The sequence below is a fragment of the Schistocerca nitens genome, chromosome 5 (genome assembly GCF_023898315.1).
Source record: "Schistocerca nitens isolate TAMUIC-IGC-003100 chromosome 5, iqSchNite1.1, whole genome shotgun sequence".
Lineage (NCBI taxonomy): Eukaryota > Metazoa > Arthropoda > Insecta > Orthoptera > Acrididae > Schistocerca > Schistocerca nitens.
In genome coordinates, this window is record NC_064618.1 from 828,481,023 (window position 1) to 828,504,292 (window position 23,270).

General features: G+C 42.5%; 1 protein-coding gene across 5 annotated transcripts in view; it reads left to right on the forward strand.

The window, feature by feature from the left end:
- Positions 1-23,270, forward strand: part of LOC126259335 (ras-specific guanine nucleotide-releasing factor RalGPS2) — a 405,447-nt gene that overhangs the window by 366,623 nt on the left and 15,554 nt on the right. For all 5 annotated transcript variants that reach the window (XM_049956041.1, XM_049956037.1, XM_049956038.1 and 2 more), the window contains 5 exons: positions 10,162-10,264; positions 16,834-17,120; positions 20,402-20,657; positions 22,219-22,382; positions 22,869-23,011. In XM_049956041.1, coding sequence (XP_049811998.1) covers positions 10,190-10,264; positions 16,834-17,120; positions 20,402-20,657; positions 22,219-22,382; positions 22,869-23,011 — 925 coding nt within the window. In that variant the 5' untranslated portion in view covers positions 10,162-10,189. The remainder of the gene's footprint in view (positions 1-10,161; positions 10,265-16,833; positions 17,121-20,401; positions 20,658-22,218; positions 22,383-22,868; positions 23,012-23,270) is intronic.

A 23,270-nucleotide genomic window follows, 5' to 3' on the forward strand; every position in this document is an offset into this window, starting at 1 on the left:
GGTGGTCCTTCCTTTATTGATGTTAAAGGCGTATCAAGAACGAGTAATATACATGGGAGATGCTCAGTGACTCATTTATCATGATCTTACTAAAAGTTATGCTGTAAATTCCGAGACTACTTCCAAATAGAAAATTGCTATAGTATTTTATACACAATTATTAAAGAAATCCGCAATATCCTGAATCGTAACAATAAGGAAAACGGTGACACCATTTGCAGTTTCGTCTAATTGTGGACGATTGACAATACCTAATAAACAAACATGCATTTAATTAACATAGAAAAAAACTTTCTCTGCTTTTATTATAGCTTCTCGAAAAATTTAACATAAATTTGTTTTTAATACAGTAGAAATAATGTTTTTCGAATAAAAATTTCTGCTGCCGTCTGAAGATGGCCAAAACCCGTTACTGTCTAAGCAATCCTCATTCGATAAAATTGTGATTGTAATGTTTTTTTTTTCGATGTTGTGATTCCGACCGTAGCTATTTGGAAAACTCCACACTGCTGACTTGTGTAAGGATGCTGAAGACAAGGTCAAAGTAGTTGCCGCGTAAATACGGGCGGATGTAGCCCATCATGCGATTTCTTTCTTTCTTTCTTTCTTTCTCTTTCCTGAGCTCACTCACTACCAAAACGTAGCAGCACCTACACAACACAAGTGCCGCTCGCGAACGTCACCGTGACGTCAAAGTGAAAAAGAGCTTAAGACGGAAGACTAAATATTGCCGTACACATCACGGAATCGTTATCACGTTTTATTAATACAGTGGTGGCTATATCTGACTGGCATTATTCTAGTACTAATTTTTTCATATGACTGTCTTCTGTATTTTTTAAAAAAAAACGGAAGCAGTAGTTACGTTAGCGAACTGAAAATGAAATTGAAATGTGTGTGAAATCTTATGGGACTTAACTGCTAGCAAACTGACACAGCATTTTTGAAAGGATATTTTACCAGTAATCTAAACACAGCTTTACGCATTTTAAACATTAATGCAACGTAATGCAAGCTCTGACGGCGCATAAAACGCCTTTGGTGTAATATTGTGGTTGGACTCAAAGCAAAGGGGAAGTAAGTTCTCAATAGTGAAACAGAGGTGTTCAGCAATTACCGGTAACGAATTTTTAAGGCTGTTGTGGTAACACGTACACAGTGCATAAAAGCGCCTCTCAGCAGACAGGTTGATGGCTGCTTGCAGCGTGATGGTGTCCTTGACTGGAATCCATTCGTCGGCCGTGTACCTCCAGTAGAGGCGGGTGGTGTCAGCTGGAAGATCCAGCTGCGAGAAAACTTCCCCCAGCTGCGGTGTCGCCGACTCCGGAAGAGTTACGCTGCGGAGAATGGGTTCTCCGTTGTCCTTGCCGAGCACAACAACAGAGAAGTCCATGCTGTAGGCTTAATATATATGTGTGTGTGGCTTCACTCGAAATTTTGAGTGGATCTCTACGCCTTTTTGTACGTTGCATAGCAACGTGTGGGAGCCTGCAGTAACTGGAAAGCCGTAATGATTGTGCTGTCCAGTTACTAGTTTCCCGTTCAAACTCTCCTTGAATGTGGTTCTTGTTCCGTAAAATAATACGCCCTTGTCTTTTTCAGACAAATAATACACACTTCACTTAAATCTGCGAATATTATGCTCGTTGATTACACATAACATACTCCTCTTCGCCAGTTTATTGTCGTTAGTGATGCGAATTACGGTAATTTCCAAGAATGATTGTCTATCGAAGTCACGCGGTCCAAACGATACATATCGAACGTGCGATCGTAAATCGAACATGCTACCCTGGTGGCGGGCGTTATGAGTAAGTTTACGGTGGTCGCTACAGCAACGACAAAATTACAAAAATACTTGTAATTGCAATGGAGACGACTTACCTTACTCGTCGTCGGTGTTGTCATCATGTGAAAGTCCATTATGGTGGTCTGGATGGATAATTTGGAAGAGTCGAACCATGTATTCTTCCTGATACTCGTTCTTTTTCCACACTATCCGCAATGAAATTGTAAACGGTATGTCAGCAACGAAACTGTTCTTACGAAGTTTTACACGCTTCGCACCACCACAGTGTACTTAGTTCCTTCTTTCCACGTCCGGTAGTACTCCATATTTGCGACAAAAAGTCGAACAATTTTCTACGCTGGATAAACGTGGAATTAGATTTTTTCATGTGAGAGAATCCGCCCAAGAAACGTCAAGAACACCAGACATCCCACTCACTAACGACATAAATCGTCTGGGAATCCCTAGCAACTCACAAATAATTCACAGAGGTATGTAATTTAGAGCAACTAAAGGAATGACGGAAAACAGATAAAAATTACGATCACAGATAATTGGTCACAACGCCCGCCATCAGAGTCGAACGATCGATTTTCGATCGCACGTTGTCTGTATCGTTTGGACCCCGCGACTTCGATAGGCAATCATTCTTGGAAATTACCCGAATTCCTGCAGTCAGTCCGCAACAAACGATAGCAACCAGTCATAGTAGCTTACACCTTGTACTACACGGGAAACAGACGCTTATGGGCCAAAAGATCATGGCCACTGCCCAGTACGAATTTGAAAGCCAGCCGGTAGCGTTCCCGGCATTTGACACGGTGAGGAAAGTGTATGAACGGAGGCAAGACGACTTGAAGTAGTAATTAAGCGACAATACGAACCGCTATTGGGGAAAAACGCTGACAGAAGCGAGCTTGATCAAGGGCAGAATATGGCCCGCCGCCTGGGAGCGAGCGTCTCTGAAACGCGAAGGTGATCGGCAGCTCGCTTGCTACTGTCGTCGGCGTCTGTTGAAATGGGGTGAAGACGGGTGAAACGACGAGTAGGCGAAAGTGTAACGCCTACCCATCACCGAACGTGCTCAGAGGTTTCCCTGCTGTGTGAAGCAGTACACGCCGCGCACTGTTTCAGATCAGGAAGCATAAGAGTTTAGGAGCGCACCGTTCAACTTACGTAGTTGAACACGGGATTGCGCAGTAGACGACCCATGCATCTTGACCCAAATCGTCATTTACAATTCCAGTAGGTACAGGATCATGAAGTCTGGACAGTGGCTCAGTGGAAACGTGTCTGTCGATCGGAAGGATCACGTATCTCACACCAGGTGATACGACCTCATGCAGGCTCCAAACACGCAACGCGTCCCAGACGCAGGCCGCTGTGGGCAGTGTTACGCCACAGGGGACATTCATCTGGCTTCTGTGGCACCAGTTGTAGTTATCGAAGGACGCTGACAGTTGCGGGTTACGTGAACATTGCCATTTCTCTTTAAGAACAGAGGCTTTTTTTTATTACTTGAAAATGAAGATGAACAGTTGTAAGACGTGTATATTTCTATTGTCTATTGTCAAACCACAATTTATGAAAGATGTTTATATTTTATTAATAGGATTAAGTAGGAATTATTAATATTTGTCATCTTGGAAATAATTGTGGTAGCTGGGAATGTCTGCACCAAAGTATTGTTGGCGGGAGAGACCGCACTTTAGCGTTCGTAGGAAGTCAGTAGTAAGCGAGATGTGAAGCGAGTCGGTAGCAGGTCTGAAACGAGAGGTTGAGGGGGGCGGTGTGCCTGCCAGCCACCAGCTATGATTTACAAGAGATTATAAACGGATGTACAGAGACATCTATTATCGTAAGAGGAACTAATATTATTGAATTATTTTTTTGAGAAACTCGAGACTACTGAAGGTATGTTTGCGCAATGCTAGTTGTACGATTATTGTAAAAAGTAAGTCCCATTTGAACGTTTGTAAAATCATTTCATTACCAACAGTAAATATTTGAAGAATCATTTTCAGAATATAATTAATTTTTGTCAGCAATATTGCATTACTGATTATAATTCATCCCAAAAACCATCAACGTAAAACTTTGCAGAATTTTATTGTTGTCAAGAAAAAGTTTAACTATGAATTACGTAACTTCAGTCAAATTAATTAAAGAATAACGTCAGCTTTGCTGTTAAAGAATAACGTCAGCTTTGGTAATAAATACAGCCACTTATTATGGCAGCCCACCAGCAGCTAATAGAGTATAGTAAAACAGAGTACGTATATTCATGTCGTAGTTCGATGTAGCACTCAGATGGCGATCCAGTAACAGTAAAAAAAAGGTAAGGAACAGTTTTCGGTTATTGCAGGTAACGACTGAGGGCCACGACGACGTCACATTCTATGTTTCGTCGAAATAATCAGAAAATAACTTTAATAAACAGCATTTAAATTTGTATGTGAAGATTGAGAAAGAGAATTAATTTCAAGGGGAAGATTTCATTTGTTGTTATTAAGCAAGAGATAGAAATCCTAAGGGAAGGTTTCATAGGTTATTGTAGAATTGAAGGTTGCGTAACAAAAGAGATACAGAGGAGACGGGAAGGTTTCACAGTCACAACTGCAAGAAATTTCTTTTTCTATAAGGTTGCCCACCAAGATGGTAGGCGGTGCCACTGAACGGATTCCACGAACGCTAACTGCTCAAGAACCGGTAACCCCATAAAAAGTTTTTTGCGATTGTGACTGTTCATGTTCCTTTTTAATTAATTTTAAGCAGAACTGAGAGTTCTGAAACGTCAACTTGTCGTATAAGCAGAAACTGCAGGTTCAGTTTTCACATTTGCTTGAGGGGCGCTATAAATGGTCTGCCTTAATCGCCAACGAGTGAGATATTCATCTGATTAGGAAAGTACATTGTGTTGTATAGACAGGCTTAAACAGTAGGTTCTTATTGAATAAAATATTGTAAACCGCAGAGATCTTCGTTATAATCGCTTCTGATCGTGGGATTACCGTAGCTTCGTTGTCGCTAACAATCCATTGCCCTTATGCCAGTCGGTGTATTTTCCGTAAAGCCGCATTTCACTAGGCTGTATTAAGATTCATCTTGTGAATGGTACAGCTTTCTTTATTTCTTTCCATGAATAAAAGTTATCGCTATGTGAGGGAAGATGCACAGCACACAGGAAATTAAGCGTTCAGTCGGTACCTGTCATGAGACAGACGTACGGAAGGTGGTTTGCCTCTGGTCAGTGATCGCCTTCTCCCAGAAGAGCGCGCGTAAGAGCTGGAGTGTTCGTGTTGGGAGCGCCAGTGGTTCGCCGGCGCTGGCGCCAGCTACAGCCGTGTCGCGCCTGATGTGATGGAATTTCCGTCCGTGGCGGCGGCGGCGGCGGCGGCGGCGGCTGTAGCCGCGCGCGCCCTGGTACGGCAGGCAGCCGCCACGCTATCGGGCTTCTCTGAGCTCGTGTTTCACTGCGTCTCCCCCAGCCGTCGGCCCTCGGGCCGCCTGTTGCCTCACGCGCCTACGGTGATGACCTTGCACCGCGCGCTTTGACGGCGAGCCCAGTGATGAGCACCGAGACTGACTTTGTTTTGTAAGCAAGGTACAGTAGTGGCATTTTAAGTATAGCCGGGCTGCACTCGTAACTTCAGATGTTTTGTTCATTGGCAGCTGTTTCCATTCTGTGTAAAGAACTTGTAAACACCATTCCGATTCGCTGCCGCCTTTTCACGTGCTATGACTGGATTTATCGCGTACCAGTCAAACGCCTCTGTTGAGCGAGATGTTTCCCACGATATCTCGCCAATAACGCTCTCGAACAGTAATTGATTAATTACCTGTTTATAAGCAATATTTAACATTTATTTACGTCCACGGTTAACTCCCAGTCCCTCGTCGGTCCTCTGCAAGTCTTACAGCGTTTAGCTACTGTCGTCTGACGGGATAGTTCCGTTTGCAATGTTTATAAGTATACCTACTGTGTTAGTTCATACGGAGATGGAATTTCGCGCTGTCATTTTGACCTCTTGTTAGCCAATGTTGCTGAATATTTAGGAGAAGTCGACGCCATTTTCATTTGTTAAGAAATGGATGGATTAATTGAAAAGTACCAAGATGTCTCTGGAAGATGATACGCGCGTAGGACATGCCAAAACTTAAAACAGCAAATGAAAATCGTCTAGAAAGTGCCCATTGTGGGAGACACAACTGTTAAAATGGACTAAAGCAAAGGCGAAAACGAATTTTTCAAAATTGGTTTGCTCCTTTTCAAGACTGTAGGTGATTTTGTGTGTTGTCTACAAGCGCACGCCAGAAACGAAACAGCTTTCAGAGCAGTGCGTGGAACTTGCTAAAGTCGATTTCATATGCGGATTTCATACGTCTTCTGTGATCCAAAAACGATTCTTCTTGTTCATTACTCATGAGCGACTCAAAAAAGTGACTAACAAATTATGCGCAAGAATTCTGGACCAGCAAGACGAAAGTAAATACGTGAGAAGAGTCGTGAATTACAAAAGGAGAAAAAATTATCAGGACAATGAAATATAGTTTCTTATTGGAAAACAAGAAGTATAAATTGCTGGAATAGTCACACTGTTTACCAGGCTTCCTCTGCTGGAGAAACGTTTTGAGTTTGGTTAAAAAGGTAATTATGGCAGCTGTGGATGGTGGTCTGTAGATCTGTCAGAATTGGACTCCGGGAATTGAATATGCTCCCGCAAAAAAGAAGAAAAAGTTTGAGAAAGTGTAATGCCCCAGGAGGCGGATATGTCAACAAAAATCGTATTTTTTACGCAATAAATGGTCTCTGTGTCTTGATCGAGAAACATGTCCTTACCCTGGCAGTGTCAGCAGATCGTGGGCTAGTGGTTACATCGCTGCCTCTAGATTGCAGGGTTTCGGCTTCGATTCCCCTTCGGGTCGGAGATTTTCTTCGCTCGGGTTTTGGTTGTTTCATGTTGTGCTAATCATTTCGTCTCGTGTTCGTCGACGCGCAAATCGCCAAAGTGGCGTCAAACCTGGCCGCTGAATAGCTAGTGACGGGGACACCCGGCCAACAATGCCAGACGCACATTCCATTTCACCCTCGCAGTCACATCTAAAGTTCGACCAGTGGCGAGTTTAATTATTGCTGTCGTTTTAATTATTGCTGTCATTAGTGTAAAAATATTATTTCTCAATCGTGGACAATAGAATATACAAGTACTATGAGAAACAGATGCATAACTTTCCACATACCCCACGGGCCTTTTCGCAAGGTTAAAAGACATTTTCAGGCTGCAGAAAATTCTAACTCTATAATGTAACTTGCAAAGTAATTGATTTTTCATTCGTACTTGGTCATTTGGACGAAGTACAAATTCCACAGCATTGTACTTGTCACCCCATCAACAGTTCTTTTGCACGGGTGACTACGATAATACCGTAAGTTTATAAAGATAGTAAGTGGGAGTAACAGGAACTGGGTTAGTACACGGTATGTGCTATGTTCCTGTCTTTCTTGAGAGTCGGAGTCTTCTTGTCTTCCTTGTGAGTCGGAGGATCGTTATGTTTGTCTGCTGTATTCGCGTCTCGAAGTCAGATTTCACAACAAGACAACTGGTCTTGTAATTTTTTGCGTCACAGGTAACTGATGTGATGTCGTCGCCTGAGGTTGTTTGAGTGTCTCTCTGATGCGGTCATTATTCGTGAGTGGCATTTTAAGACATCTGTGTACGACCCCTGACTGATGATAAGGACAAATTCTATCACAAAATGATATATCACATGTTTTGAAGTGAAGGTATGATAAGGCAGCCTTATGTGGGTTTTTATTTCAGACTTAATCTCATTTCCTTTCTCGTCACAGTACCAGAAATATGGCATTATGCATAAAGACGTTGGTTTGATATTACATTTCACGTTGCCGAAATAGATAATGGAATGATTTTTCAGTTGCATTCCAAATTTGCATTGCGCGGTGTAAGTATTATATTAGTTTTCAAGATACTGTACGCGACATTTAAAACTAAGTGCTTATTTATAGCGCTGCTCTTTACGGCACGTTTGCTTTCTGTTTCGAGAACAGGTAAATTGAAATAGACTACGCATTTCGAACGTTCCATTGAAGCAGTGTGTTGGATATAATACAGGACGAAATGTCCCGCAGTCCCGATGATTTCCTAGTAGCTCCATATCTAACGCTTAAATTCCCCGGATAATCGTCTGCACTTAAGGAAGTGCTGTTTTTAATTAGGTTAAGACCAGTTCCTTGCTTAATCCATCACCTTCAAATTCATGGCGGCAGCGCGCCGGCGGGCTTCCATTTGTAAAATGAAAAACTGCTGGGAGCGGTACGAAGGACAGAGTCGCAGTTTCGAAAGAAACCGCTCCATCTACCCAGCAGCTGGGCCACACCAGGCGCTCGGTAGTCGGTGCGTAGCTTGTCTGTAGAGGAGAAGAAAACTCAGTTGAATGAATCTCCGTTTGTGGGAAACGTTTTAAAATCTTTTCGCTAAGGAGCTGAACACTGACGTAGTCAAAGAAATTTCTAAAGAGCTGGTCATAGCCTTATCAAAATAAGTGTCCCATTATTAACAGAAACTGATTCAAAGAAACTGGGTTAAAGGTGCGTTGATTGGATGAGATGGCAGTTGCGGCAGAGGCTCTAGTCAGTTTATCCGTTTCTAATTTGGTAATATTCGTTATGTCGTCTTGGAAGATTTCTTGACGTTTTTGTTTAAGGTTCGTATCTCCTAGACTTGTGCACTTTTTCCGTCGTTTGTCGTGGAGATCATTGAATTTACTGAAGTTCATAATATTTGCTCAACATGAGTTTAGCGTAGAATATGCCTTTCCCAATACTGACGTATTGATGTTCATTGATATCTCCAGTAGTTTCAAGTCAAGATGAAAAAAAAATAAATAAATAAAAAAAATATTTCTCATGAATACTTGCGACGACAGACTAATTTGGAGCAATAAAAAAAATCTATGGAAAGCTGATTCCCTTTGCATTATATCTGTGGGAACATCGTTCTATTTTGAAATGTAAAGCTATCATGAATCCGACACTACAGTGCCTTACTGGCCACGGTACTGTTTGAGGTGATGGCTGCCTGTGGATTGACAGCCAGTCAGTTATAGGAGCGCCTACATCTTAACATGATTGCACTTCCGTGGAACTCGATATTTTCCAAATTAACAAATATCGCCAGAGGTGAGAGATTTGAAAAGTGACACAAAAACCCTTGGACTTACCGTTAGCGTGTATAATCTACGTTTCTAAGAATCCACGCGCTTGAGCGTCTTTCTGTTGTTATTCCACTCCTTGACATGAATTGCTTTTTAGCAGATATCGGGGCTTGCAAACCTTATCATTGATACACTGATGGTAGATAAGTTGCATTTGACACGGAGCATCTACGAAGTCCTGGTTTGAATTACCCTTAAAAACCTGTTACAACTAGAAACTCGATTAGGGTTGTGTCTGCTGGTTTCGGCCTCTGCAATGAAGGCATGTCGTCTAGTCTTTACGCTTGGTAGAGGGAAAATTGAGATCTGAAATTGGTTTTTTGGCTGTTGATTGACTTTATGAAAGGAAAAAAAAATGTGGTTTGGCCACTCAGCCCGATGTAGCCTGTGATCTTACAGTAGAAGAATCTGCAACTAGTACAGCGTTTTTATTGCTCATCAAGCGAGGCGGTCCAGAAGTTAACCTCCTAGAGTTGCTTTCTTGTGAAACTGTGTTTAGATCCTCGTCTGTCCATCCCGATTTAGAATTTTTGTGGTCTCCCTGTATCACTCCTTTAGGCGAAAGCCGGGATGGTTATTTTGAGGAGGATATGGCCGAACCCTTCCTCGACCCATGTCCTGTCAGGGCTTCTGTTTGTTCTGTAACGACCGTCGTCGACGGAATGTTAACCCCTAAATCCCCTTCTTTTTGTAGCTACGTTCCAGAGTTCGCCGAGTACATTATTATTACCATTATTATTATCATAGGCATTTCAAGCATTGATTTCAGATGATATGTCGACTATAGTGCAGGTGTTCTAGTGCTTGCTTAGATTAAGCTCATAGCAGGTACACACTCGGGAATGCAGTGACAGAGCGGAGTAGACTGACAAAAAGTAACTGATTCTGCAGTGTGAAAAAGATCAGCCGTCTTATATACATGGCAAGTGTCGCCTGCTTCACTTTCGCTAGAGTTGTTTGTAACTAGTTCCAGGTTAGGAGCTCCATCAAGGAGATTGCTACACGCCTGGTATTTGTAGAATTGAGCCAGGCGAGGCGGTAATGGACACTGCGGTGACGGCCAAACTGATCAGCGACGCGCTGACGGGGCACGATAATTGAAACCCGTGTGAGCCCGGATGTTTGTTCTGTTCCAGACATGGGACCTCTGTGACACGACCGCCCATGGCCAACATGCGCTACTGTGAGATGCCACGAGATGTGTCGTGCGATAGCCTGGCGGCTCTACGCATCGCTGAGGTAAGCAAGCCTATCTGTACGTAGCATTAAACAATGCCGATAGTACTCTCAGGTTCAGTAAGTGTCACTAATACGTATCACCCATGTATTAAATTTGTGTTTTTATAGTTGTAAAAAAAGCACACCATGACGTTTTTGAACATTTTTAGCGCTGGAAGCGCGTAACTACGACGAATGATTTTGCTGTGAAAAATTGGAAGAACTTTTTATTTACTCATTTCACAACCTCGACGATTACGCACGCTGATCACCAAGAACGTTATCACCCTTGCCCACCGCGAGACTGCATGCCCCTCTGGTGGCGTTGCAGGCGTATGACGCGGTAAGGAAAGTACGAATATGTAAACGGAGCAGAGACGAATATAGAATCATGCTAGTGACGATACGGGGCGCAAATCGGGGAATCCTCTGACGTTGGCGACTGTGACGAAGAGCGGATTGTTATGCCAGGTGTATGCGAGCGAGCGTCCCGGAAACGGCGCAGATGGCCGGCTGTTCGCGTCCCACTGTCGTGAGGATCTGTGGAAAATGGTCGGAGTTCGGCGAAGCCACGAGCAGGCGACAAGATGTTGGGCGTCCACACCTCATCACAGATGCTGGAGGTCGGAGGCGTGCCCGCTGTCTTAAACAGGATAGCCGGATCTCAGTACAGAATACAGCACTGGTTCAGGTTCGAATCCTGCCTCGGGCATGGATGTGTGTAATGTCCTTACGTTAGTTAGGTTTAATTAGTTCCAAGTTCTAGGCGACTGATGACCTCAGAAGTTAAGTCCCATAGTGCTCAGAGCTATAACTGGTTCAGGTACAAGTGTTTCGGAGCATACCATTCAATGCACTTGGTTGATCATGGGGTTTCTCGGTAGACGACCCTTGTGTGTTCTCATGTTGACACCCAGACAGCGTCAGTCGGGATTGCAGTGAGCACGAGGTCGCAGAGTTTCGGCCGTGGGTCAGCGCAGACGTGTCACCTGGTCGGATGAATCGTGTTTCTTGTTAAGATCGGTGGTCGTTTCTGTATACGCCGCCATCCAGGAGAACGGATGCTCGAAACATGCTCTGTGCCATGTACGCAAGGCGGTTGCTGGCGCGGGGGTGGGGGCAGTATTATGCTAATGCTCTGTGCTTCCATGGGGTCTGTGACGGTAATCGATAGCACTAGGCGAACGCTATTGGGGATCGCTTGCATCCCTTCATGCTCGATGTCTTCACGGTAGACGATGGTATCTTCCAGCAAGATGACAGCCCGTGTCACAAGGCCTCACGTTTGAGCAGAATGATAGTGAACTGACGTTGCTGCCGTGGCCACCAAATCCTCCCGATCTGAACCCGATGGTGTACATGTCTGGGAAGCTGCCGGGCGCCATTCCGCACCCACGTTCCACCAGCCAGTAACTTACGGGGTCTCTGCGAGGACATCTAGCGCCACATACCTCCGGAAACCACCGAGCACTTCCCGCTCCTCACTATATACTCAAACATCCAGACCAGTAACGTAATTTGCATTGAAGGTAGACTTAGGTGAATGTTGAAAGGCTTTTATATGGGTTTGATTCTTTAGCTGCTGCTGTTTGACTGTTAACACTATTCATGTATCACAGTTGTGTTATCGACTGTACAAAAAATGGACATCGATAAAAAAAGACGCGATAAACTTAAGTATGTAACCAGTTTCGTTACCAAAATACATACTGTAGGTCGCAAGCCTCATTCGACCATGACGTAAAAATATATGTTACCAAAGACGATGGCAAAATAGTTTTGTTCCCCATTCCGTTTTAGTATAGGGAAGTTTTCTGATACAAACTGTGTTGCGACAAATGTTTATTCTTTTTCAGCTTCTCATTTAGAATGAACTACGTTATATGACTATTGTGTGTCCAAAATTACAGCAAGCTACATGTAACAGTTACTATCGTTAGAAAACTGCATAGGTAGTTTCTCCTTCTGTCGAAGCGTTGTTCTTATTCAATAGAGGGGCAAGTGGAGAGGTATAAGGAAAGGAAACTCTATTACATGCTGTGAAGCATGATATTTTAAGGCGAAGTATCACACAGGATGAAGAAATAATAAATGGTGTGCAGTGCTGAGAATTTTTTTATGCAGACCTTATTATCGTGGCGGCTCAAGGTCAGTGACGGAGCCAACCGTTCTGAGTATACTACATATGTCGAGCCCTCATTGAGACTTTAGTTTCTAGCGTTCACGGTTTGTTTCACTCTGCAAAACAGGAAGTAGTGACGAACTTAACATTCTTTAAGAATGCTTGAGGTATTGGAAGTGTAACTAACGCTGCCATGGAATTCAGTGAATTAATGCACTATCGTCATTTCCTCCAATAACGTGACTGCGAGGGGACACAGTGGCTAAAATTCGGGACTCGCATTCTTGAGGACAGCATTTCAAATTTGAGCCCGATAATGGAGATTTAGGTTTTCCGCTGTTTCCTCACATCGCTAAAGGCAAGGCAGATGGCTTCTTTGGAAATGACGTAGCAAATTTCCTTCCTCAACACGTGTGATCAGCCCAGCCTCTAATGGACCTCGCCGTCGACAGGACGTTATACTATATTGTTCTTTCCAATGAGGCGAAAGTACATAGCAGCTCTTTCAGCTGTTGATGCACCGACTTGTGTTTCAGTGCTGTTCGCCCACATTTCTGTGACCGATCCAGTTCTGAAACATTCATAGGTTGTAACTTGGAAAGAGAATCAACGAGTAAAGCAACACCAATAAGTAACAATAAATGGCAGTTCTGCTCATAGTCACAGCCAAACGATGGTAAACCATTGTTGTTGTGATCATCATTTGTTGCTTTCATTTTACATCAGTGAAGAGGGCCTTTGTAGTCTGATGGCAGTTAACTTTTGAAGCGTTTTTTGATTGCGTCAGATGAAAATTAAATTCAGCAGCAACAGCTGTACGCATACTTCCAGATATTAAATGGGTGTGACTGCGTTCAGTGATTCTTCGCTAACCGTGTAATCACACAAGAACGGTATTTCCCGCCGTTTTGTTCACAGAACCTCGCATTCTTTCTGGTGAAGTCCAACTGCCAATCCTTGGACCAAGCGTTGATCCTCTGCGTCTTTTCCTGAATTTTGATAAAATTAATAGTCTGTTAGTAAACTCAAGAGCGAGCAGGTCCCCACCCTGCCTGCCCAGCTACGTTACAAAGGAGCTTCTACTGGCTGTTTCACAACTTTGGATATCCTCTTCCACTGCGATTTAAACGTGTGTCGATGCAATGTGTCGATACGTCCGGGCAGTGTTTATTTTTAGATAAATCATTAACGAGTTAACGCTGCTGGGATACAGAAGACGATTGCCCTCTTCAGAAACACAACATTGTAGAATACAGTACTTTAACGGAGGTTCTTCAACGGAGCAGCACACATCATAAGTCGGTGAATACTGTATATATCGAATACAGATATAGAACCGGATGTCTGTTCATCTGTTGTTCGCCTTCCATCTCCTCATAAACGCATATATTACGATAGAATTTTAAACAACACAATGCAGTTATCTCCCCCCCCCCCCCACGACAATGCACCTGCTCACGCTTCGTTGTTTTTTCGTGAAGACAGTACTGTAATGATGCTCTGGCCTCCATGTGCGTGCCACCCATGTGACTCTGTTCCTAAAAGTAAAGAAAACCTTAAAGGATATTGTGTTATAAGCGTGCACGGGATTAAAACGCATCGCTGAGAGGGCCAAAAGCTATCCCAAAGATGTAATTCTAGTAGTGTTATGGGAATTGAGAAAAAAAAGCGCTTCCACAGGTATATAATATGTAATGGAGGGGGGGGGGATATTTTGATGAGGATAACCTTGATGTAGACCCAATAAACCCAGCGTTGGGTCCAAGATTTACCGCTGTGACTGCCACTAACATTGTCCATAGTGCTATCAACGCCACGAACGTGCCGACTTTCGTAAAAGACGATAATGTTTTTGTCTGCCTAATTTTCGTCTGTATAAAAAAAACTTTTTGTCCTGCTCTCGTAATTTCCTTACCTTGATGAAGTATTTGCATCGCCAGTCAATTATTTCAGTTTTTCTGCCAGAATCTTTCTTTTGAAGATCTCTTACAGAGAAAGCCCATTTATCGCAGTGTCTTGTAAAGAAATCGTTATACCCGGAGGAAAAGGGATATTTTGTTTCACTAAATTACGTAATGTCGGCACTATTTTTTTAAAACTATGTAAAAGTCGCTCATCGTTTGTTGAATTCTCCATTTTGTAAAGCTGTTTATAAGGCGATAGATTTCCTCCCAAGATTCGTAGCGCTCTGTCTTGCTCTATCCCGTAAACCACGTGGTTTATTTTCGCGTTCTCTGATGCGTCCTGTTGTGGCAAAGATGACCTCTGTGTAAATTGCAGCCGTTTGCAACGGGTAATACTAGCCAGTAGTTCTTTTGATGCCGACTCATGAGAAGCTGTAATACTGATAGAGACGTCCGAACGGTCTTTATTCCGAAAATAGCTCTACTTAGAATTGTGCACATTTTCTTGCGATGTTGTATACTAATCCGTCACTTCTGAATAACCAAGTATAACACCAAAATATACTAACTGAACCGGTAACTAAAGTCACGCGAACGTGTATCACCGCATACTGCACTAACACTGCTGAACACGAAACCGGCACCTGATTTTGTGGAGTGCCAGTAGCGCAGTTACGTGGTTCTTCCGGGGAGGGCCACTTCTCCCACCAAGATCGTTGCTAGCTCGTGAGTTCACCGACCGACTATATTACCGTTACGACTTCCCTGTGTACTAAACCATCATCGACGAACATGACTGAGCTTTCGGCATTGTCCAGTGAATCTTTTATTATACACTGAAGAGCCAAAGAAGCTGGTAAACCTGCCTAATATTGTGTAGGGCCCCCGCGAGCACGCAGAAGTGCCGCAACACGACGTGACATAGACTCGACTAACGTCTGAGGTAGTACTGGAGGGAACTGACACCGTAAATGCTGCTGAGCTGCCCATAAATCCGTAAGAGTACGAGGCGGTGGACATCTCTTCTGAACAGCACGTTGCAAGGCACCCCAGATACACTCAATAATGTTCATTCCCGGGGAGTTTGGTGGCCAGCGGAAGTGTTTAAACTCAGTACCGCTCTGTAGCAATTCTGGACGTGTGGGGTGCCGCATTGCCCTACTGGAATTGCTCAAGTCCGTCGGAATGCACAATGGATATGAATGGATGCAGGTGATCAGAAAGGATGCTTACGGACGTGTCACCTATCAGAGTCGTATCTAGACGTATCAGGGGTCCCAGATCATCCAACTGCTCAAGCCCCACACCGTTACAGAGCCTCCACCAGCTTGAACAGTCATGCAGGGTCCATGGATTCATGAGGTTGTCTCCATATGCATACACGTCCATCCGCTCGATACAGTTCGAAATCAGACTCGCCCGATCAGGCAACATGTTTCCAGTCATCAACAGCCCAATGTCGATGTCGACGGGCCCAGACGAGGCGTAAAGCTTTGTGTGGTGCAGTCATCAAGGGTAGATGAGTGGGCTTTCGGCTCGGAAAGCGCATATCGATGATGTTTCGTTGAATGGTTCGTACACGGACACTTACTGATGGCCCAGCATTGAAATCTGCAAAAAAATGGTTCAAATGGCTCTGAGCACTATGGGACTCAACTGCTGAGGTCATTAGTCCCCTAGAACTTAGAACTAGTTAAACCTAACTAACCTAAGGACATCACAAACATCCATGCCCGAGGCAGGATTCGAACCTGCGACCGTAGCGGTCTTGCGGTTCCAGACTGCAGCGCCTTTAACCGCACGGCCACTTCGGCCGGCTGAAATCTGCAGCAATTTGCGGAAGGGTTGCATTTCCGTGACGTTGAACGAGGCTCCTCGGTCGTCGTTGGACCCCTTCTTGCAGGATCTTTTTGCGGCCGCATCGATATCGGAGATTGATGTTTTGCCGGATTCCCGATATTCATGGTACACTCGTGGAATGGTCGTACGGGAAAATCCCCACTTCATCGCTACCTAAGACATGCTGTGTCCCATCGCTCGTGCGCCGACTATAACACCACGCTCAAACTTACTTAAATCCTGATAGCCTGCCATTGTAAGAGCAGTAACCGATCTAACAACTGCGCCAGACACTTGTCTTATACAGGCATTGGCGACCGCAGCGCCGCATTCTGTCTGTGTACAAATATCTGTGCTTGAATACACATGCCTAGTGTAAATATTGCGAAGAGTGATTGTCCTATAACAACCCTATTGGGTACACCTGAAGTTACGTTTACGTCTTAAAACATCTGTACGTTGAGAATGACATGTCGTGTTCCACCTGTCTTCAGTCCGAACTGCGCGCACAATTTCTGCAAAACATCTGGTTTCTTAGGGCTTCATTGTGAAGCATTGGTTGCGCACACCCTTTGCTTTTGTGTACAGCGTTTTAGGGTCATATTTCGGGTATTCTTAGAGAGATGAAGTTATACTGAAGATTTTTTCATCACTCCAATTGTTGTTTCCCTCTTTAGGATTCGACTCAATGTGATACTATCTCTTTCCGAATCCGCTTTGGACAGGGACGGGAGGACAACGCCGAGGGCGCGAGCCCCGAGAAGTCCCCGTCGTCAGACGCGTCGCCGCCGTCCGGCTTCCTGGTGAACGGCACGGAGACGCCGCTGCTGAGGCCACGGCCCGCGTCTGCCGCCGCGACGCCTCACGCCGAGCAGGGCGGCGCCAGGACGGCAGCAGCAGCGGGGGGCCAGGCCACCGCGAGTCGCCGCACGCTGCCGCCGCACGCAGAGTCCGGCCGCAAGATCTCGCACCCCGGCGCCGCGCGACCCGCCGTCTGCTACGACAACTACGGGTACGTCTCGTCACGTTGCACTGCACCTTTTTTTACATGGACACGGATCCAAGGTTTGATTCTATGCGAAAGGGTAAATGTCACAGTTACTCTCTCTCTGCACATCCCCCCCCCCCCCTCACACACACACACACACACACACACACACACACACACACACACACACACACACACACACTGTTTTCTGTGCCTGGATCACTGCTGTTTTCAGCAACTATAGTCAATGGTGCCCCTGTTGGTGGTTTTCCAAACTAAATTGCTGGCATCATGTTTAAAAATAACTTGGAGAGTGTGTCTTACCCATACTGTATCATTTGTTAAGTTACATGTATCCATTTATGTATACCGATTAAAAAAAAAAAATGGTCACGGACATTATAATTACCGTGTATAGCATTTGAGAAGCATACATCCAGAACTTTGAGATGTACATGTCTCAGGCGAGTGATTTAACAACTGTAATTGTTTTTCATCATTGACACCATATAAAATTGACGTTTAAACTTGCCATTATCAGTATTTCCCAAAGCACAGCAATTGTAAATACATGTCATCAGGCTATGGCTAACAGAGTGTGTAAATTTGGGGCAAGTTGTCTCGTTCAGTTACTTGTGCCATTTCCCTTTGTCTCCTCTAACTGAGCTTACTCTGATTTGCCACTTCTACCTGTGGTGGACATAAAGAACCATGTCAGATTTATTGTCAACAGCAGGTATGGTCAGCCTGTGAATGTGTCTCTTTACCTGCTAGAATGTTAGCAGTCTGGCCACAAATCCATAAATGTGGGCTGGTTCTCATGCAAGCAACTGAAAAGTTTTCTGTGTTATACTTAGCTCTCAACTTCTGTCATTCCTTGCCATTTTTGGCACTCCTTGACTGAGATAATCCTGCTAAATATCAATGAAAACAACCAGCAACAAATGGTACTGATAGTACTTACATAGTTCAGAAATAAACTTCAAATATTGGTTATTACTTTTCGAAGCTATATATAACTTTTGCTTATTAAGCTTCACACCTGCTCATGTTAATGGATCTTTTGCATTTTTACCTGTCTTCAATTTTTTTTATTGACTGACATAATTAAATTTGAGCAAACATTTTTTTTAGATTGTTTCAGTTGTAATTCTAATTTAGCATTCAACTAGAGCAGTGGTTCCCAACCTTTCTGAAAACATTACACCTTCTCTCCATCACCCTCAACATTAGCATCTAGCTAAACTTTATTTCTAAAATGAATAATTTTTGTTTATGTGTGTTCTATTAAATCACAAACTAATGATTCAATGAGACAATTGGTACTCCTTATTTATGACAGTCTTTTAATAAAAATTGTTTTTTTAATATATATAAAATGAAGCAGTTCTCAGTGCATTGTGAATGCTACCTGCAACTTCTGCTCTGAAAAGAAAGCTAACCATCCGCATCGAGGATGGATATTTGTTAAGATATCTTTCTCTGCACCACACCTCTCCCTAGTGACCTGCAGACTCATTTCAAACCAACCAGGCGAAAATGTGTGCACTATACTTTTACGTGTTTACGCTTGATTGCTGGACTCCTTAACATTCATTTCACAAGATATAACATCTGCCTCAGTGCCTCATATGTTAATGCTAGTATTTGAAATAAAAAAGTGTAATTATTGATGACTTGGCCACTTAATATTACAGCCTTCTGAAATACTGATCTTACAAAAATAATTTATTTTTGTGACACAAACAAAGTTAAACCCTTTCATTTTTTACCCAACAGAAAATTTAATTTTAGCCCCCCCCCCCCCCAGGGAGTAATTACCCTAGGGCTGAGAACCACTGAACAAGACTGATGTGGGGAAAAGAACTGAACCCAAACTGTCCTCGTTTCCACAGTATGACCTACAATAGTCCATGCGTGCCAACAGGACAGCAGCATTTGTAACACTATAACGCAAGTTGTGCTGTGTTGTACGCTATAGAGATCAGGAGTAATGGGATATATGAGAGAATGAGAAACAGAAGTTAAAATTTCAACTGCAGGGTGCACAATGAAATAAACCTAAATTACATAGCAATTGCCAAAGCCAGAGTATTTAGTGTTGCAGCTTTGTTAAATCTGGAATTAGTAGAATACCAGAGAATCATTTCTAGAAATGTGTAAGGAATTAAGTCTGTACAATAGACTACATGAGGGAGCATGTGGTCCCTCTTGCTACCCATTGTGGACACCTTTACCTGAACTGTAGCATTTATATCCCGTGCCATATTTGTTCTGTTCAACAACATTATTGTCCATCGTGTATAGCAGCCACTTCCTAAAATGGCACACACATTGGGTTGTTACTATTATTCTTTCACAGTATGCATAACAGCCCACATAACTTTTAAAGCTGTTTATTGTACACACCTTAGTGATCTAGGACCCAATCAGTTGCTGGGAGAAAGGTATGGAGAATACCACTTGAGTAGATCAGAACTTGCATCACCATTACCAACTCTTGTGTAAGCTTCATTTCTGTTGTGTAACTGAGTGAATCGGTCCATTGGTAAGACACGACTATATTTGGGAGAAGTAAAGTACAGGTACTAATCTGATCATGCAGATTAACTCGCACACTTCTCTCAACATGTGGTCTGTGGGACAGATTACATGTCTGTGTAAATTACTTTGAAACATTTATTGTCAGATCTGGATTAATTGCCTGCACTGATTCACATCCAGTCAGTGTAAATAATGGTCACTAGCCTCACTTTTGCCCACAAGACAGGGTTAAACTTCTCCAGACTCCAAAGTCAGTGCTGAAAGCTCTGTAACTATTTAACTGCTCTCAGAAAGATATCCTAGCTGGAGTGGACTGGAATGCGTAGAATGCTAACAGTTTGTGTACACCTACAACTGGTTTCTAACAACACTCGTAACCTCCACTAGAGTGAAACAGTACACATTTCAGCTTTAATGGACCAAAAACGCGTAAAAATAGATCACTCAAAATTTCCATTGAAGGAATTCATTTGCTTCAATTAAGCCTTGCCAAGTCCACTTCATTCAGAGTTAATTTTCTGTTGGGCAGAAGCAAATCATAATGGTATCTACTATTTTTGAATCTTATTCTAAATATACTTAGTTGTCCCGAGACAAACACCCACCTTGAATATTGCTGATGAACACAGGAGATGAATTGTATAGTATGTCAGCTTCTTAGCCAGTTTTCTACCATGTGTTTGTTACTGAACAGAACTGTCATTGGTTTCTTCCCCTTTTTTAATGTTTTAATTGTGTTAACATCAGATTTTCTCTTGCAGCTCATTGCCACATAGCGTTGGTGCTCACAGTAAGTCACAGAGCTTACCAGCAAACTCTTCTATCAAGAGCTACGATTCAGTTGTCTTTGACGCACTGAGAGTACCACCTGAGGACTTCGCAAGCCAGTTGACACTGCTTGATCTGCAGGCCTTCCGCAGTATTCAGCCTGAAGAGCTAACGAGCTGTGCTTGGAACAAACGCTCTAAACTCACTGTGGCACCGAATGTCGTGGCCTTCACGAGACGTTTTAATCATGTATGTGACCCATTTCGAAATTATTTCATGTCTAATAACATTGTGATTTTCTATCTTTAGAAAAGCTTGTTAGATGCATTATAGACTTGGTGCTGTGCATCTTGCATGGAAATTGGTAGCATCATTTCTGTTGACTAAAATATTGACAAATTTAAACAGACTCCATGCTACGAATGTCAATGTTTTAGTTACAAAAAATTATTTTCCTGAAAGACTGAGAAATTTATTTCGAAGTTGCTAGTAGAGTAGAGTAGAGTAGAGTAGAGAGTAGAGAGAGAGTGTGAGTGTGAGTGTGAGTGTGAGTGTGAGTGTGAGTGTGAGTGTGAGTGTGAGTGTGAGTGTGAGTGTGAGTGTGAGTGTGAGTGTGAGTGTGAGTGTGAGTGTGAGTGTGAGTGTGAGTGTGAGTGTGAGTGTGAGTGTGAGTGTGAGTGTGAGTGTGAGTGTGAGTGTGAGTGTGAGTGTGAGTGTGAGTGTGAGTGTGAGTGTGAGTGTGAGTGTGAGTGTGAGTGTGTGGGGGTTACCTTACAGTGGTTGCACAACAGTAATGTGTTGCCGTTGTTAATGTCTTTAGAAAAGTAATTCTCTTCTGCTTAGGGGATAGTGAAAAAGGTAGAAAAATTCTAATTTGAACTGAACTTGAATATTAGGTCAAGTAAGACTAAATTTATTATTCACTATTCCTCTTATCCCCATCCACAATGATTGTAGTTTAGCAAAACCTATATTTAAGTTTCGATTACTTACTAATTTTGTTTGTTACTTTAATGCATACGGTTGTGCAAATTCAGTCAGTGATCTGCCCCTATTATTTCGTTGAATTATTATCATGCTTATGAAAGTTGCCAGTTACAGTTCAGTCATAAAAAGGTAAGAGTAATTTGAGAAACAATTCCTTATTTTGCTTCTTTGTTTGCTATCCCTTTTGCAGTAGTGGGGCCCATAAAGTAATCTAATGACACCACTTATGAAAGTGTTGCTTTTGTAAAGCATATAATACTCAGTTGAACAATGTTATACAGTGGTCAAAACACAAGGCTCTTATTCAAGAGAGGTTGGGTACTTGACCAGTGTTTCTTATTAGATATCATGCTGAATCTAAACCTCTTCAGATCATTTTCTGAAAGGTTCCCTCCTAAAGGCTGCAGTGTTTGTTAGTTGTACTAATGGTTTATCTCTGATGACTTCGATTTAGGTCAGATGACAAACTTTAAGCCCTCTTCTCACTGATTTTGCAGTTGGCATTATGGTTTAGATGGTGGTATCAGTATGGAAGTTTCCTCATGTGATGTTAATTAGGTTTTCTTATCTGTCAGGAAATAGGAATTTACTGTGCTTATCTATTTGTTTTGGCTTCTGCATGTCACAATGATTTTATGATTAAATAGATAGTTTTCTCTTGGTTTTCATATTTTGATATAATGGTTCTATTTTTGCACGATGTGTATTTTTCTCATACACAAAAAATAAACTTTTGTTTTATTGCCCATAGAATTTGCTGTTGTCATGAATCTACAAGTTGTTTAAGAAAGATATGTTAATAACCTTTTTTATTTTATTTCAGGTCAGTTTTTGGACTGTACAAGAAGTTTTAAATGGCACTACACCAAAGCAAAGAGCAGAGGTTCTTGCTCATTTTATTAGGATAGCAAAGAAACTATATGATCTTAACAATTTACACTCACTATTTGCAATCATATCATCCCTGCAGAGTGCATCACTTTACAGGTCAGTGGGAGAAAGTTATCACAGTAGTTTATTTTGTTGCAAATGATTATGAAAACATGATCAAGCTTTCCTAATTCCAATAATGTTTGTTTTAATGATTGTTTTTATAACGTTTTGATACTCTGTTCTTTGACCCCATATGCAGACACAGTATGTTAATGGAAATTTTGTTACTTGACTTCCAAAAATTAGTACGTAACTGCTAACATTATAGTTAGGCATTGAGTAGCAGGAAAGCATAAAAATAAGGTTAAACTAATTGCTGTGCTTTCAGAAAACGCTGTTCCTCGAAGTTAACAGAAGATCAGATGCACGTGCATCTACTGCTCAGAATTTCAGCTGTATGGCAATAGTTACCTTTACTCCTTAATATTGTCTCGATTCTGGCGAGGACTCTCCACTATCGTGTTAATGTTGCACATCATTTATAGCCTTTGTATTTGGTAGATGCTTTTTATTTATGCGATGTTGTTGTCTACATTGCAGGTTAACCAAGACTTGGTCATGTTTGTCAAAGAAAGAACGACAGACATTTGATCGTCTTGCAGAGGTGTTTTCAGATAAAAATAATTGGAGCAACCTAAGAGAACATATGGAAAGTCTTAAACTGCCTTGTGTACCGTACTTAGGTAAGTTAACTTTCAACTGTAGTGTACTTTCAGGATCTGTTTGCATTTGCATTTTTAGCCACTCAAAATATAGAAAAATAGCTATTTGCCAAGATGGGGCGGAGACACTCAAAGGAAAAAGTGTATACTATCTAGCTTCTGATAAAAGTATATGCTGAAAATGAGGGCAAGAAATGGGTGGATGTTTTATCAACATTAAGGAACTAAGAAAGGTAATCATCTACATCAAGAAAAATTTTGTGAAGGAAATTGGCAGTAA